The 12,422-nt window shown below is 55.3% G+C and overlaps 1 protein-coding gene across 1 annotated transcript; it reads left to right on the top strand.

The window, feature by feature from the left end:
• Positions 1-706: 706 nt before the first annotated feature.
• On the top strand, positions 707-10,342 carry LOC119100497 (zinc finger protein 497). The gene is made up of 6 exons (XM_037223586.1): positions 707-767; positions 3,897-4,051; positions 5,888-6,095; positions 9,087-9,250; positions 9,677-9,859; positions 10,193-10,342. The coding sequence occupies exons 1-6, from the start codon at positions 707-709 to the stop codon at positions 10,340-10,342; spliced, it is 921 nt and encodes a 306-aa protein (XP_037079481.1).
• The last annotated feature ends 2,080 nt before the right edge of the window (positions 10,343-12,422 follow it).

Raw genomic sequence — 12,422 nt, 5'->3', positions numbered from 1 at the left:
AGGTGAACGCAAGAGCGTTTAAGTTAGTACATTTATGTGAAGCGTTATCGCAGTCGTCTTTATAACGTTTTGAACGGAACAACGAAATACTTTCTGTATTCCCTCCAACGATTATCAGTGTGGCAAGTTGAACACAAAGTAATGAAACAAATAAATTGGCCGTAGGCGATAAAGCAAAAGCAAGTCAGAACAGAACCACAACTTCTTTATGGCGCTAAGCAAAGAGCCTAATTTTTCTGTATGAAAGAATGCTGCTTAAATCCCTGTTTCAACCGTGATGGCTGGTCATGGGGAAGAACTCGGCAATACCCGCATTGTTGTCTAATTATCAGCACGCAGCCCAGCGAAGTACGAGTACAGTCAAATTTAAACTCTGAAGGGTGCCTGCCCTTCATTGTAAATGGTGCATTTCCCTATGTAATTGTATTACATAGATCAGGTGAACCGGCATAGTTTCCCTTTTCGCAGGGAAGAGAAAAGGCTGCCGCCACCGGCACCGTGTCGCTTCTGCTCCAAAGTTCTATACAACCAGTCTACTCTCAACCGACACATCCAGACAGTACACAAGGGCGAGCAGCGCGTGTCGGCCGACAGCGGGTCGGCCGGCGGCGGCGACGGCTCGCTGGAGACGTGTGCCGCCGCTCCCTCCTTTTACTGCCCGCTCTGCCAAGAACTGCACGCGCACTGGGCGGATGTGGTGCGACACATGCAGCTGCTGCAGCCGCCGAGCGATGAGACGGCCGAGTCACCGCACGTCAACGGCGCCGGTGAGCGTGACTGCTGCCGACCTTTCTCTCCTATCGCCGGACACTGTACAGGCGCAGGGTGCTCTGCTGACTCTGAGCACATGCTGCCCGAGAGCGCAGCATGCTCTGCTGACTCTGAGCACACGCTGCCCGAGAGCGCAGCATTGACAACTGCAGCAGTCGTAAGATACGGAAAGGCGGCTTCCAATGGCACCTGTTATGGCTTGTCGCACCATTAACAATTTCTGTACGTCGGCCTGGCGCCTGCGCCACTGCTGCAGAAGCCACACGTGGCGGGGTTATCTGGCGCCTGCGCCACTGCTGCAGAAGCCACACGTGGCGGGGTTATCTGGCGCCTGCGCCGGTGCTACAGAGGCCACACGTGGCGGGGTTGTCTGGCGCCTGCGCGGTTGCTGCAGAATCCACTTGCGGCGGGGTTACCTGGCGTGGTCCGTTCTGTACAGCCGCCTGGGCTGAATCTTTTGGTACTAGAGAGCGTCGCCCAGCTGTCGTGCGCGTGGGACGCGTGTGCGCCGCCGTCAGCCGCCGCTGATGTGTGACGGTGTGTTGGCACAGGCCGGCAGCAGCAGCGGAGGCCGGCGCCGGAGCCGCGGCCTCTCGCCACAGCCGCGGTCACCGCCGCCCACAGTGTAAGCAGATGGTCCTGATGGAGCTGTGGGAAGGCCCGCTAGGTGGTGGGGCATGGTGACCTTGTGAAACGTGTGGGTTGATGGCCTACATGGTGCATCGCTTGGGAGGGATAGTCCGCTCCCGGCAGCTGTCGAGAGGACTACAGACTGAAGGGACCACATGGCCAAAACGTCTTCATGACGGCAGCCGGCTCTTACCAGGCTCACCCTCTCTCCACGTCACGCAGGTCATCAACCCCTGTAATCATGATGTTCCAGAGCGGCTCTCGTAGAGTTGCGGATACGCGCATCTAGGACGGAATAGTCGTTGGAAGTCTTTTCGTTTGTCGTCAGCAATGGTCTGAGTGAAACGCATGCGCACGAATTATGGCGCTCCATGTGCCCTGCTCCACAATGCTCCTGAGCTCTGCCCGCCGGCCCCGAGCAGACGGCTGGGCCTCACCAAGTGGCCCTCGGGCAGAGCCGGACCACCGCGCAAGGAAGAAGGCGTGGCTGGTGCCAGCCACAACTTAACGTATGGCGTAGTACGAGCGGGATGGCGGTTCTCTGGTTAGCGATAGATTGCTATATGGTTTCGTTACATGAATTCGTGGCATAATCGTATCATGTTCGGTTTTCAGGCGAATGCTCCCTTTTTCTGCACTGTCTGTAACAAGCCGTACACGGACCAGGGCCGTCTGATAGCCCACCTGTCTGGCCACATGCGACAAAAACACACAGGTATGGGCTCGAAGACGGCACCGCTACGACAACAGTCACAAATTGGCGGATGACATGGAAAATCGGCGCCCTTGCGTCGTAACCTGGGTGGAAGCCTTTCAGGGATCCAGTGATGCTCTATCTAGCGGCGTGCAGGGATCCAGTGATGCTCTATCTAGCGGCGTGCAGGGATCCAGTGATGCTCTATCTAGCGGCGTGCGGTTTTCACCGCAATACGAGCGACAGTGAACAGGTGCAATGGCTTTGAATATTTTTATATGTGTTATTGTAAGGCTATGTCGGGGTGTATTAGTCGTGCTGCAATAATCGGAAGACCGGCAACTGTGTTTTCACAATCATCGTTGAATCAGTAACTCAATCGTACATTTGTTATTTTTTGTATGCTGGATCATGCGAGCTTGCGCGGGGCAGCGCAAGATGGCGCAGTGACAGTCAAAAAGTAACGTTTTTATCTCAAATAAGGAATCCGTTGTCCACTTTTGGCGATGTGAATAACCAGGTGCATTGTAGTTATCAATGAAGATGGTCCAAGAAATCGAAACCTTTTTCGTGAAAACATGTATGAAGGAGTTCGATGAAGACGGACGTTCAAGACCATCGGAAGAGGGATGAAGATCAGTTCATACTATCAAGGAAGTTGAGCCAGGAAATCTGGACCTTTTTGTACAAACATAAAAGGAGAAGACCGAATTTGCATTGCTTTATGCCTTAACCGTGAAGTGGCTTTTCATCGCTTTGGTTGATCTCTGTAAGAAATCACCATCGAAATAAATTGTATTCAATTCACGGCTTGCACAAAGCCTTGCGCAACTCTTTTCCCTGATGTGCAATGATGATTTTGTCCATATTTTTTAATCGTGCTCGTATCGTTAAAACAAGGTTTTTCATTCCGTCTGCACGTACTGTCGGGTCTGGTCGTAAATCCTTCGGCGTGTGATTTCGTGTCTGGTCGTAAACTCTTCGGCGAGTGCTTTACAAAGACATGACCTAAAACCACACCTATAACATTCTAAGGCAGACCCAAGAGTCTGTATTAAATTTTTTTGTGAAATAAAAACCAGCTGAAAACTATGCATTCAACAATGTTATGCTTTTTTTGGCCCATGCGACTGGCACATATGATAATTCAGTTGTTTATGTGAGGACACATAGGCAAAGGGGCGAGCACCCCAATTTTTATTAACGGGTTAGGGACTGGAAAGCCAGTTGCAAAATAACAAAATGTGGCGCCATCAAGAACGCATGTGGTGTTTCCAATATGGCGTAATGTGAAGCACAAATTACAAAGACATTGCGTTATAAATCGTTCGGCACCTTCCTGTGTACCTACCACAGCTGGAATATTTGTTATAGCCTTTGGATGTCAGCGTCACTCTGTTTTTGAGACAGGTGACTGCCTACAACGTTCTCTTGATGTGTGTTTGGATCAACTTTTTGCCAATGCTTGATCGTTTTGTCAACGCTGAACAATGCCACCGAGGCGATTCGGAAAGGAAGGATATTTTTGTTGGAGGCTTGTGCCGAGCCATGCAGCATTATCACGCAGCTGTTCGTGCGAGGGGCCTGCTCTCTTTGTCGAGGAAATGCCTCGAACCCATTGAGTCTGCCACTTGGCGTGTGCCGGGATTTACGCGCTAATCACCATACCGCGGAGACGATGTAAACAATGTGCTGCTCAGTTTCTGTTTGTTTTGCCCTTCAGCACGACGTTGTACGGTGGTGCTGGTAGTGCGGGCCGGCCGCCTGGGCCTGGCGGCTGAGCGTCGGCCGTCTGTTGCAGACCCGCTGCCCTCCGGCCGGTGCCCGCTGTGTGGGCTGGCTGTGCCACAACTGGTCAGTCACATCCGGGACGCGCACTGTCGCAGCTGCGGCCGCTGCGGCCTCATCCTGCCCGAGGCCCTGATGGAGCGCCACCGTACAGCTCACGACCTCAAGGTGAGTCATAGCGCGGCCTCGTCGCACTGGTCCCCTTGAAAGCTCCCAAACGCAGCTAGACAAACATTAGGGCTCTTTACGAGCCGCCACAAGCCGAACCTAGCACCTGCTGCGTGGCAAACAAAACACACGTGAATAGGGTGGGCGTCACAACGGCAGACGTTTGCGTGCCCCCGCACGTTGGATGCCGGGTCCTGGCACGAGGGCCCAAACCCAGACTGTACGATTAAGGGTCCTGTCCACGGGACCCTGGATGTTAATGGCCAGCGACGCCGACGCTCGAGGCGAGGCCTGGGACCCGCACCAACCCGAGGACCCTTGGCGGGGACATGGGGAAGTGGGCGACAGACGTCTGCCCCGTAGTCATCAACAATGACAGTTTCAGAGGCTAGGAAACCGATCAGCCCGAACCAAGCCTGCTTCCCCTGAGGAAGGTCCACTGTCAAGTAGCTGACCTGAGTCGTGCAGCAGGTATTCGACGCCTTCGGGCGACCGAAGTCACAACACGCTTCACTGGTTCTGCTTTATTTCATGTTCGCCTAGGTATGGCGAGACGCCGTCACAGTGAAGATGGCCAAGGCCGGCACACCAAACATTCTATGACAGATGTAGACCAAATTTCATGATTGAATGGATTTCTGGATCGGCGTCCACACTAAGCGTGAGTAGTGCTTGTTGTGCGAGCCCTGGCCTCACTGTCCGATCTTGAAATTCCAGATCATCCGCAGAGTTCTGTGATGAAAGCTTAACGTGCCTTACGCTCCGCACAGTTTGTTCTGCCCTCTGAGGTTAGCACGCTCGTGAGCCTCGTCCTGCCTACCTGACACAAAGCGCGGCTGCTGCCGCCGGCCACGGGTCATCCCAGTCAGTGACGTGCAAAGAAAACGAGGTTAGGGAGAGACAGAGAGGTTCCAATAGTCAAGCTGTTAACGAAGATAAGATGCATCGGAAAGCGATGAATACTGGATTCAAATCCCTAGGAGACCACCGATTCACGCCAATAATTTCGGTGATGAGACGGCATCGTGCAAAGTCGCTAGAGTACGCGGAGGCGCGCGCAGAGCAATACGGCACAGGACCCAGCCGCGCATGCATCCAGCAGAATACACACGGGCTCGCGAAATGCTCTAAAACACATTTCGATGATGATGACTGCCCGCAAGATATCATACTGCACGGGTGTTCTGAACGTCTGTCTAGTTTGAGAAAACAAAGCGTTCATTTTTAGTGGAAAATTAGTACCGTCGAGCCGCGGCAACCGGTCATGCTGAGGGGCAGTTGGTAGTCTGCCAGCTGCTAGGCTCGCCGTGAGCTGCTCTGGGACATGTACAGAGCTATCCGCCGGCGCTGCCACACTCAGTCTGCTGGCTCACCACACAGTCACAGTTTTAATATGCACTCGTTCCCATCAGCGGAAGGCGGCCGTCGCTTCGGCTCACGAATATTTCTTGTCGCGAGAGGTGACATGCTGCTCCGGCTGGTGGGGGTATTCTGCGTGAGATGTGACTCCTCGCGAGAGGTGACATGCTGCTCCGGCTAGTTGGGGTATTCTGTGTGAGATGTGACTCCTCGCGAGAGGTGACATGCTGCTCCGGCTGGTGGGGGTATTCTGCGTGAGATGTGACTCCTCGCGAGAGGTGACATGCTGCTCCGGCTAGTTGGGGTATTCTGTGTGAGATGTGACTCCTCGCGAGAGGTGACATGCTGCTCCGGCTGGTGGGGGTATTCTGCGTGAGATGCGACTCCTCGCGAGAGGTGACATGCTGCTCCGGGTGCCGGGGGTATTCTGCATGAGATGTGACTCCTTCCGTGATGGCGTCTTGCTACTGCCCCCAGATGGCGTTCTGGTGTCCCGTGTGTGGTCAGCGTGAGGACCAGCGCCAGCGGATGATGCACCACATCGGCGAGCAGCACGAGTACATCGCCGAGGGCTCCCAGTTTCAGTGCGGCTCATGCGGCCACGTGCGCTCACATAACCTCATTACCCACTGCCTGAAGCACGCACGCGACGATGCCCTCACGGCCTACTGGTTCAAACCGGATGGTGAGTGTGGGAATACCGCCAGCAGACGTGCTGGCGAGACCTACTGGTTCAAACCGGATGGTGAGTGTGCGAATACCGCCAGCAGACGTGCTGGCGAGACCTACTGGTTCAAACCGGATGGTGAGTGTGGGAATACCGCCAGCAGACGTGCTGGCGAGACCTACTGGTTCAAACCGGATGGTGAGTGTGGGAATACCGCCAGCAGACGTGCTGGCGAGACCTACTGGTTCAAACCGGATGGTGAGTGTGGGAATACCGCCAGCAGACGCGCTGGCGAGACCTACTGGTTCAAACCGGATGGTGAGTGTGGGAATACCGCCAGCAGACGTGCTGGCGAGACCTACTGGTTCAAACCGGATGGTGAGTGTGGGAATACCGCCAGCAGACGTGCTGGCGAGACCTACTGGTTCAAACCGGATGGTGAGTGTGCGAATACCGCCAGCAGACGTGCTGGCGAGACCTACTGGTTCAAGCCGGATGGTGAGTGTGCGAATACCGCCAGCAGACGTGCTGGCGAGACCTACTGGTTCAAGCCGGATGGTGAGTGTGCGAATACCACCAGCAGACGTGCTGGCGAGACTGGCGGTGCCACTCATGCTGCTTTTTAAAAAAAAATTCCAGTAAAAAAACCCAATGAAAAAAATTTGAATCTAAAAATGGTCGATCTGAAAAAGTCTAACGGCGAAAAGCCTACCGGGATTAAACTCGACAGAAATAAAAATGGAACCGTAAGGACAACATGTCAAAGGAGATCAAAGTGGACAGGATTAAAAGTGAAATCGAATCGTCAAAGACAAAAAGGGGCTAAGGGATAACTTTATCCCTGCCGACACTCATTGGAAGAGCCAAAGACCAAAATGCAAGGCGGCGAAGAGTGTCGCAAGCCGACAGGGTTAGAATCCAAATAGAAAAGAAAAATGGCAAAGAACGAATGTCCTGACTTGACCCTTGCCTTGATTCACCGTTTTTCATAACGCGGGCTGATGGCGGGGATCGATGCGACCCCCTCCCCATGGCGTTTTCAAAGTAATCAAGATAGAGCTTAGCTGAAAAAAGACTAGTGGCTTGTTCTTAACGAGATCTCGAGATTGGTACTAGTTTTGACGCTTTTTGGCCAATAATTGACCCTATTTTGCGAGGTCAAGGTGAAAGTTTCCAGAAAATAGAATTTTTCAGTCATGTCATACATACGAGACCATGCCTCGTGGCAGCACAAAACCTGGACAGGCGTGCTCCGTGTTTAATTCCAAGTACAATGGTGTACGTTTACATGTGCTGAGGGCATGCATTACGATATACGGCTCCGTTAATGTAACAGTGCCGGGCCGCCGCGCGCGTGCCGAGGCATCGACCGTTGCCCCTCGCTGCCCGCGCCTGTCGTAGATCGCCGTGCAGCGTTCCTCAGAGCCGTCGCTGCTTGGAAATCAGAAAGGTAGGAAAACGTTTTTGGTGGAAAAACACGTCCAGTGGATGCTCCATAGGCTGCTGGATATTTGGCGACGATTGCACAAAATTCCAGAGAGGTATCCTAAAAAAATGAAATGCTGTCGCATCACCTCTCCCCACTAGCAAGGCGAGGGTTGACGATTGATACACCCAAGCGGAAATTTGACGCGTGGTATCGAGGCTCCAAACAGGCGATCACTTACGCAGATGTCGAATTCGACGCTCCGAAGGCATTTTCTGATCCATGGGCCGTCAATTTAGAAATGCCTCAGCCCTGGTTCACCCTCCCCCCCCCCCCCCCTAAGCCGTATCACGACACTACGGTCTTATCCAAAGAGGCCATCGTTCTGCCTTTGCAGCAAACACCTTCTGTGTCTGCGTCCGAACTTATTTCATTTGTGTTAACCTCTGCGGCAACGTGCTTTGTTATCACGACTCAGTGACACGGCCCTGTCAGAGAAGTGTATGGCTCCATGAAGATATTCCTGCTATCCTGTCTGACGTAAAAGGGCACAGGCAGAATTAAACATGCAGATGGAATCGCGTTAGGTGGTGGCCTCATGTATTCAAAACAGGAAGCTCTGTTCAATACGTCCATGTCCTCCTAGCCAAAGTCATCCAGGCAAGCCAGCTCGATGGCGTTACTGTAGCTGAAGCTCCAATTTACCCCGTGGTCACTATTATCAACGGAGTTGTTCACCTCCTTTTTCGTTCGCTCCCAATTGTATTCTCCTTGTTGATCTGAGCAAGAGGCGTCATTATTGACGCAGAGTTGTCGTTATTGACGTGGTCCGCGCCTGTTTTGATCACTGATGCTCAGGACCCATGTGTGATTTCTGGCTTCACCTTTATCGCGAGCCAGATATGCGCACGTGGGTCCCGGTGGCCACTTGGCTTATTGTGGCCATGTGCATTTTATGTTTCCACAAGAATTTTCATATCACCACATGTTTTGTAGCGTCCCTGACAATGTGTGGTTGTGCAGTGTTTTCATAGGACCACATGCTATGTAGTGTCACTAACAGCGTGTGGTTGTGCAGTGTTTTCAAATGGCCACGTGTTTTGTAGCGTTCCTGACAACGCGTGGTTGTGCAGTGTTGTCGTCGCTGGAGCGGCGCGGTCTGGAAGCCGGCCGGCTGCTGAGCGCTGCCGGCGGCGACGCCGCCCTGCACTGGCTGTCTGTGGCGGCGACCGAGCCGACCGCCGCCGTCAGCGTACAGCTGCTGCAGCCCTCTGACGGCGTGCCGGGCGCCGGTCTGGACTCGGCGGCGCTGCTCTGCGCCGCGCTCTGCCCTGTGTGCGCCGGCCCGGCGCCCTCGGGCCGTCAGCTGGGCCTGCACCTGCAGCGGCACGGCGAGCTGCCTCTGCTCTTCTGTCCCGACTGCCCGCGCACCTTCTGTCGGCCAGCGCCGGCACGTCAACACCGCTGCCCGCGCCTGCTCTGCCTGCTCTGCGGTCTGCAGGTGCCGCCGGCCCAGGTGGCCGAGCACTGGGCGCTGCACGCCGGCAGTGACCCTGTCTGCGAGCTGCTGGCGCCGCCTGCAGCGGACCCGCCGCCCGGACGGCGAGTGGAGCCGCAGGTGATCGGCGAGGGCGCCGGGCACACGCCGCAGGCACCATGCGACGACGCAGACTCCGACTCGGCACCAGAAGGGAAGGAGATGGCTCCAGGCGAGGCCAGGAGCTCGCAGAAACTGGACGTCTCCGACGCAGACTGCTCAAACAGTCATTTAGCTGAGTGTCCGGAGGAGATGTCGGAAGAAAATGGTGCTGCCTGTGGTTTCAAATTTTCATCCTCGGACCGCCATGTCAGGAACAATGGAGTCCGCGCGAGGAACGGTGCGGTCAGCCACGAACGCCGTGGCTACGCTGACCGACGCGGCGCCGACCAGCGCTGTCTGAGTGGTACGTTGACGCCAAAGGACACCTGCAATGGAGACTCGTGTCCGAAGATTCGGGAGAAATGTGTCATCGTTGACGTGTCCAGCCAGGGCAAAGACACTGAATGTGATGCTAGTGCCCGGCGTCAGGCACCGCCGCGTAAGTGCCGTCGTTTGAACATGCGCGGGTCTAGTCTTTGCAGTGCGGACGGTCGTGACTCTGGCCAGTCCTCGTCATCATCCACATGCTGTCAGGAGGTGGATGCCGAGACACTGGCGTGCGAGCTCTGTGGGCGGGTGCTGCGCTCCGTCTCGCAGCTGCGCCGTCACCGACGCTACCGGCACGGCGAGTGGCGCGGTCCGCTACACTGCGCTCGCTGCTCGCGCCGCTTCTTCTTGGCTGTGCACCTGCGCGTGCACACGTGCGCCGGCGGCTGGGCAGGACCTGCTGCTCCGCCGCCCGGCTGCCAGCGGTGCGGCGCCGAGCCTGCCGCCGGCCGGGAGACGGCGCTGCTGTCGGGCGCCGGCCGTCGGCTGCGGCTGACCGTGTGTGCTCGCTGCCACTGCCCTCTGGCCGAGCCGGGTGGCGCCGCTGCCGCTCCGGCCGATCGGTGCGCTGTGCAGGCAGCGCCGCCGGCGGCCGGTGCCGCCACCTGCGCTGATTGCGACACGCCGCTAGCGGCTGGCGCCGTCGCCCTGCTGCAGCCGGAGGGCGCCGGCGAGACGCCCAGTCCGGCAGCGGTGGCGCTCTGCGTGCCGTGTGCTGAGCAGCGGCTCTCGGCCGAGCCGTGGCTGTCGGCGCGGCTCTGGCGGCCCGAGGCCACGCTCGGTGCCCTCTGGTGCCCTTCGTGCTGTCAGCCGCAGGTGTCGCTCCATCAGCTGCGGCTGCACAGTCTGCGCCAGCACGCTGACGTCCTCTAGTCACAGTCTGCGCCAGCTTGCTGGTGTCCTCTAGTCACAGCCTGCGCCAGTCTTCTAGTCACAGCCTGCGTCAGCTTGCTGGTATCCTCTAGTCGACGGCGCGCGCCTAGCGTTTGGTGGGGCTGCTTGCGCTCTTGGTTATTGTGCAACAGATGATTTAATGTGACTGGTGCAGCAGCCATTTCTGTGCACACGAAGTTGCCACATAGTACGAAAAGCATCGTGGGACGGTGACATTCTGATAGGATGGCGCTTTAAAACTCATGTGAAACTGTGCAGTATGTAGTGTGTTGCGTCGTAGAAGTTAGGAGGCGTCTTTGTTGAGAACCCATCACGCAGCTTTTGCATGTCGACGCGTAGGATGTGTCATTGTTTTTAGCGATGTAGCGCGAATTGTTTCAATATCGATTGATTCCACACCCACAAATTTGTGATTGGAAACATAAGCGCCAACAGAAAAGTGTGTGATTACGGTTTTAGCAACATAGTGCGTCGTGGTGCTTGCTGAAATGCCTAACAACAGTGGTCAGTTGCGTGAAAAACGACTCGTATTTTTCAGTAAAGTTCTCGTATAATCTGTGTCTCAAATTATTATGGCATCACGTGTTCCATAACAAAACATGAATCCTTAAAAAAGAGTGGGCCTATCACAACGGCCGAACAACTGAACTCAAAACAGGGCCTCAGCCTGTAAAGGGGGTTTTCTGAACCAGTGAACAGGCCTCTTTAACGCAAAATTGTCCACTAATCCTGAGCATTCGTGAAGGTGCCCGCATGATCCAGAAAAACGGATCTCGTGATGTAGAAAATGGTCTTCTGAGCCCGATTTATCACTGTCTAGCTCAGCTATGGGGGCCTCTTTGATATTAATACTGGTAATCTATGCGTATCTATAGTGCCTTTATTTGGGGAAAACGTGGCCTCCCATTTTTTCTTGAGTGGTAGAGCAGAAACGTACTTTTGCCCCCGGCTTGCTGGCGGGGGGGGGGGGCGACTGTCTCTTTGTCCCCCCCCGCCCCTTCCTGCCATGCTGTGCTTGCCCCAAATGATAATTGGTGACTTGCGAGATCTTAATATTGAACGAGGATCCAGCCAGCTGAATCATAAGTCGGCTTCATTGTTATCGCCATTGCACCACTGCAATCACTGACCTGCGCCGCCAAGCACTGCCGTTTAATCAACTTGAAAGGCCCGACGTTGTGGCGAACATACGTGTATTGACGGCCTCTCCAAACACACCGAAGCGTGCGAAGCACTATGCACCAATGAGGCCGACACATGTGGTGCCGGCCTGACGTGACCTCGCGTGTACCCGCGCGGCGACCGCTGACTAGCTAGCACACCTCGCCCCGTCTCGGGTCCGCCATCGCCCTGGGCGGGGTACGACACCCACGCGACCGGACAGCCCGGCGACAGTGCGGCCCGGTGGCCACGCGACTCACGCCGTTCAGTTGACCGTCGGCCACGGCACAGGTACTCTCACAGGTATGCTAATCGCCATCAAGTACTGATGTGGTCTAGTTTCGTTCAATCGAGCGATGAGTGTTAGACGCTAGTCGATCTGTCCTGGAATTCCCTATTTGCCGAGCAGGCAGAGGTCACATTCTCTCCGTGAGTGATGTCTTCTGAGGAACGGGTCAAGGCGACCCATTTATCCCGCCTGAGCGATTGGATCATCCCAATGAACGAGTTATTAAGGGCTGTCATGACGTAACCGGTCACACGTTTACATCGGCCAGTGCGCCGCTCTTTCATTGTTACACGGGTCCTGAACGCACGTGTGGCGATATGCCAATCTCACGCAACTTGTTTTCAAAGACGAAATCATCAGCATATGCAATTCACAGGCGTGTCTGCGCCCATGAGGTATCACTGCGTATGCAGGCAACAGCGTAGGATGCACGCCATTCAGGGGAGCTCCAATCTGTTCTCAAGTGCGACATTTGTCGGCAAAAGCGTACAAGACGTCGTCTTCTTCACTGTTGGGCGTCAGCCGTCTCCAGACGCGGACTCTGCCTGACTCGTGTTTTCCCGCTCCTCTAGCTGGAGCATGCGCGGAAGTGTGCGTTACACCCCGGAC

Source organism: Pollicipes pollicipes, unplaced genomic scaffold, assembly GCF_011947565.3.
Source record: "Pollicipes pollicipes isolate AB1234 unplaced genomic scaffold, Ppol_2.1 Scaffold_4881;HRSCAF=5763_pilon_pilon_pilon, whole genome shotgun sequence".
NCBI lineage: Eukaryota > Metazoa > Arthropoda > Thecostraca > Pollicipedomorpha > Pollicipedidae > Pollicipes > Pollicipes pollicipes.
Note: the sequence above shows the minus strand (reverse complement) of the source record. Positions and strands in the feature narration are given on the sequence as shown.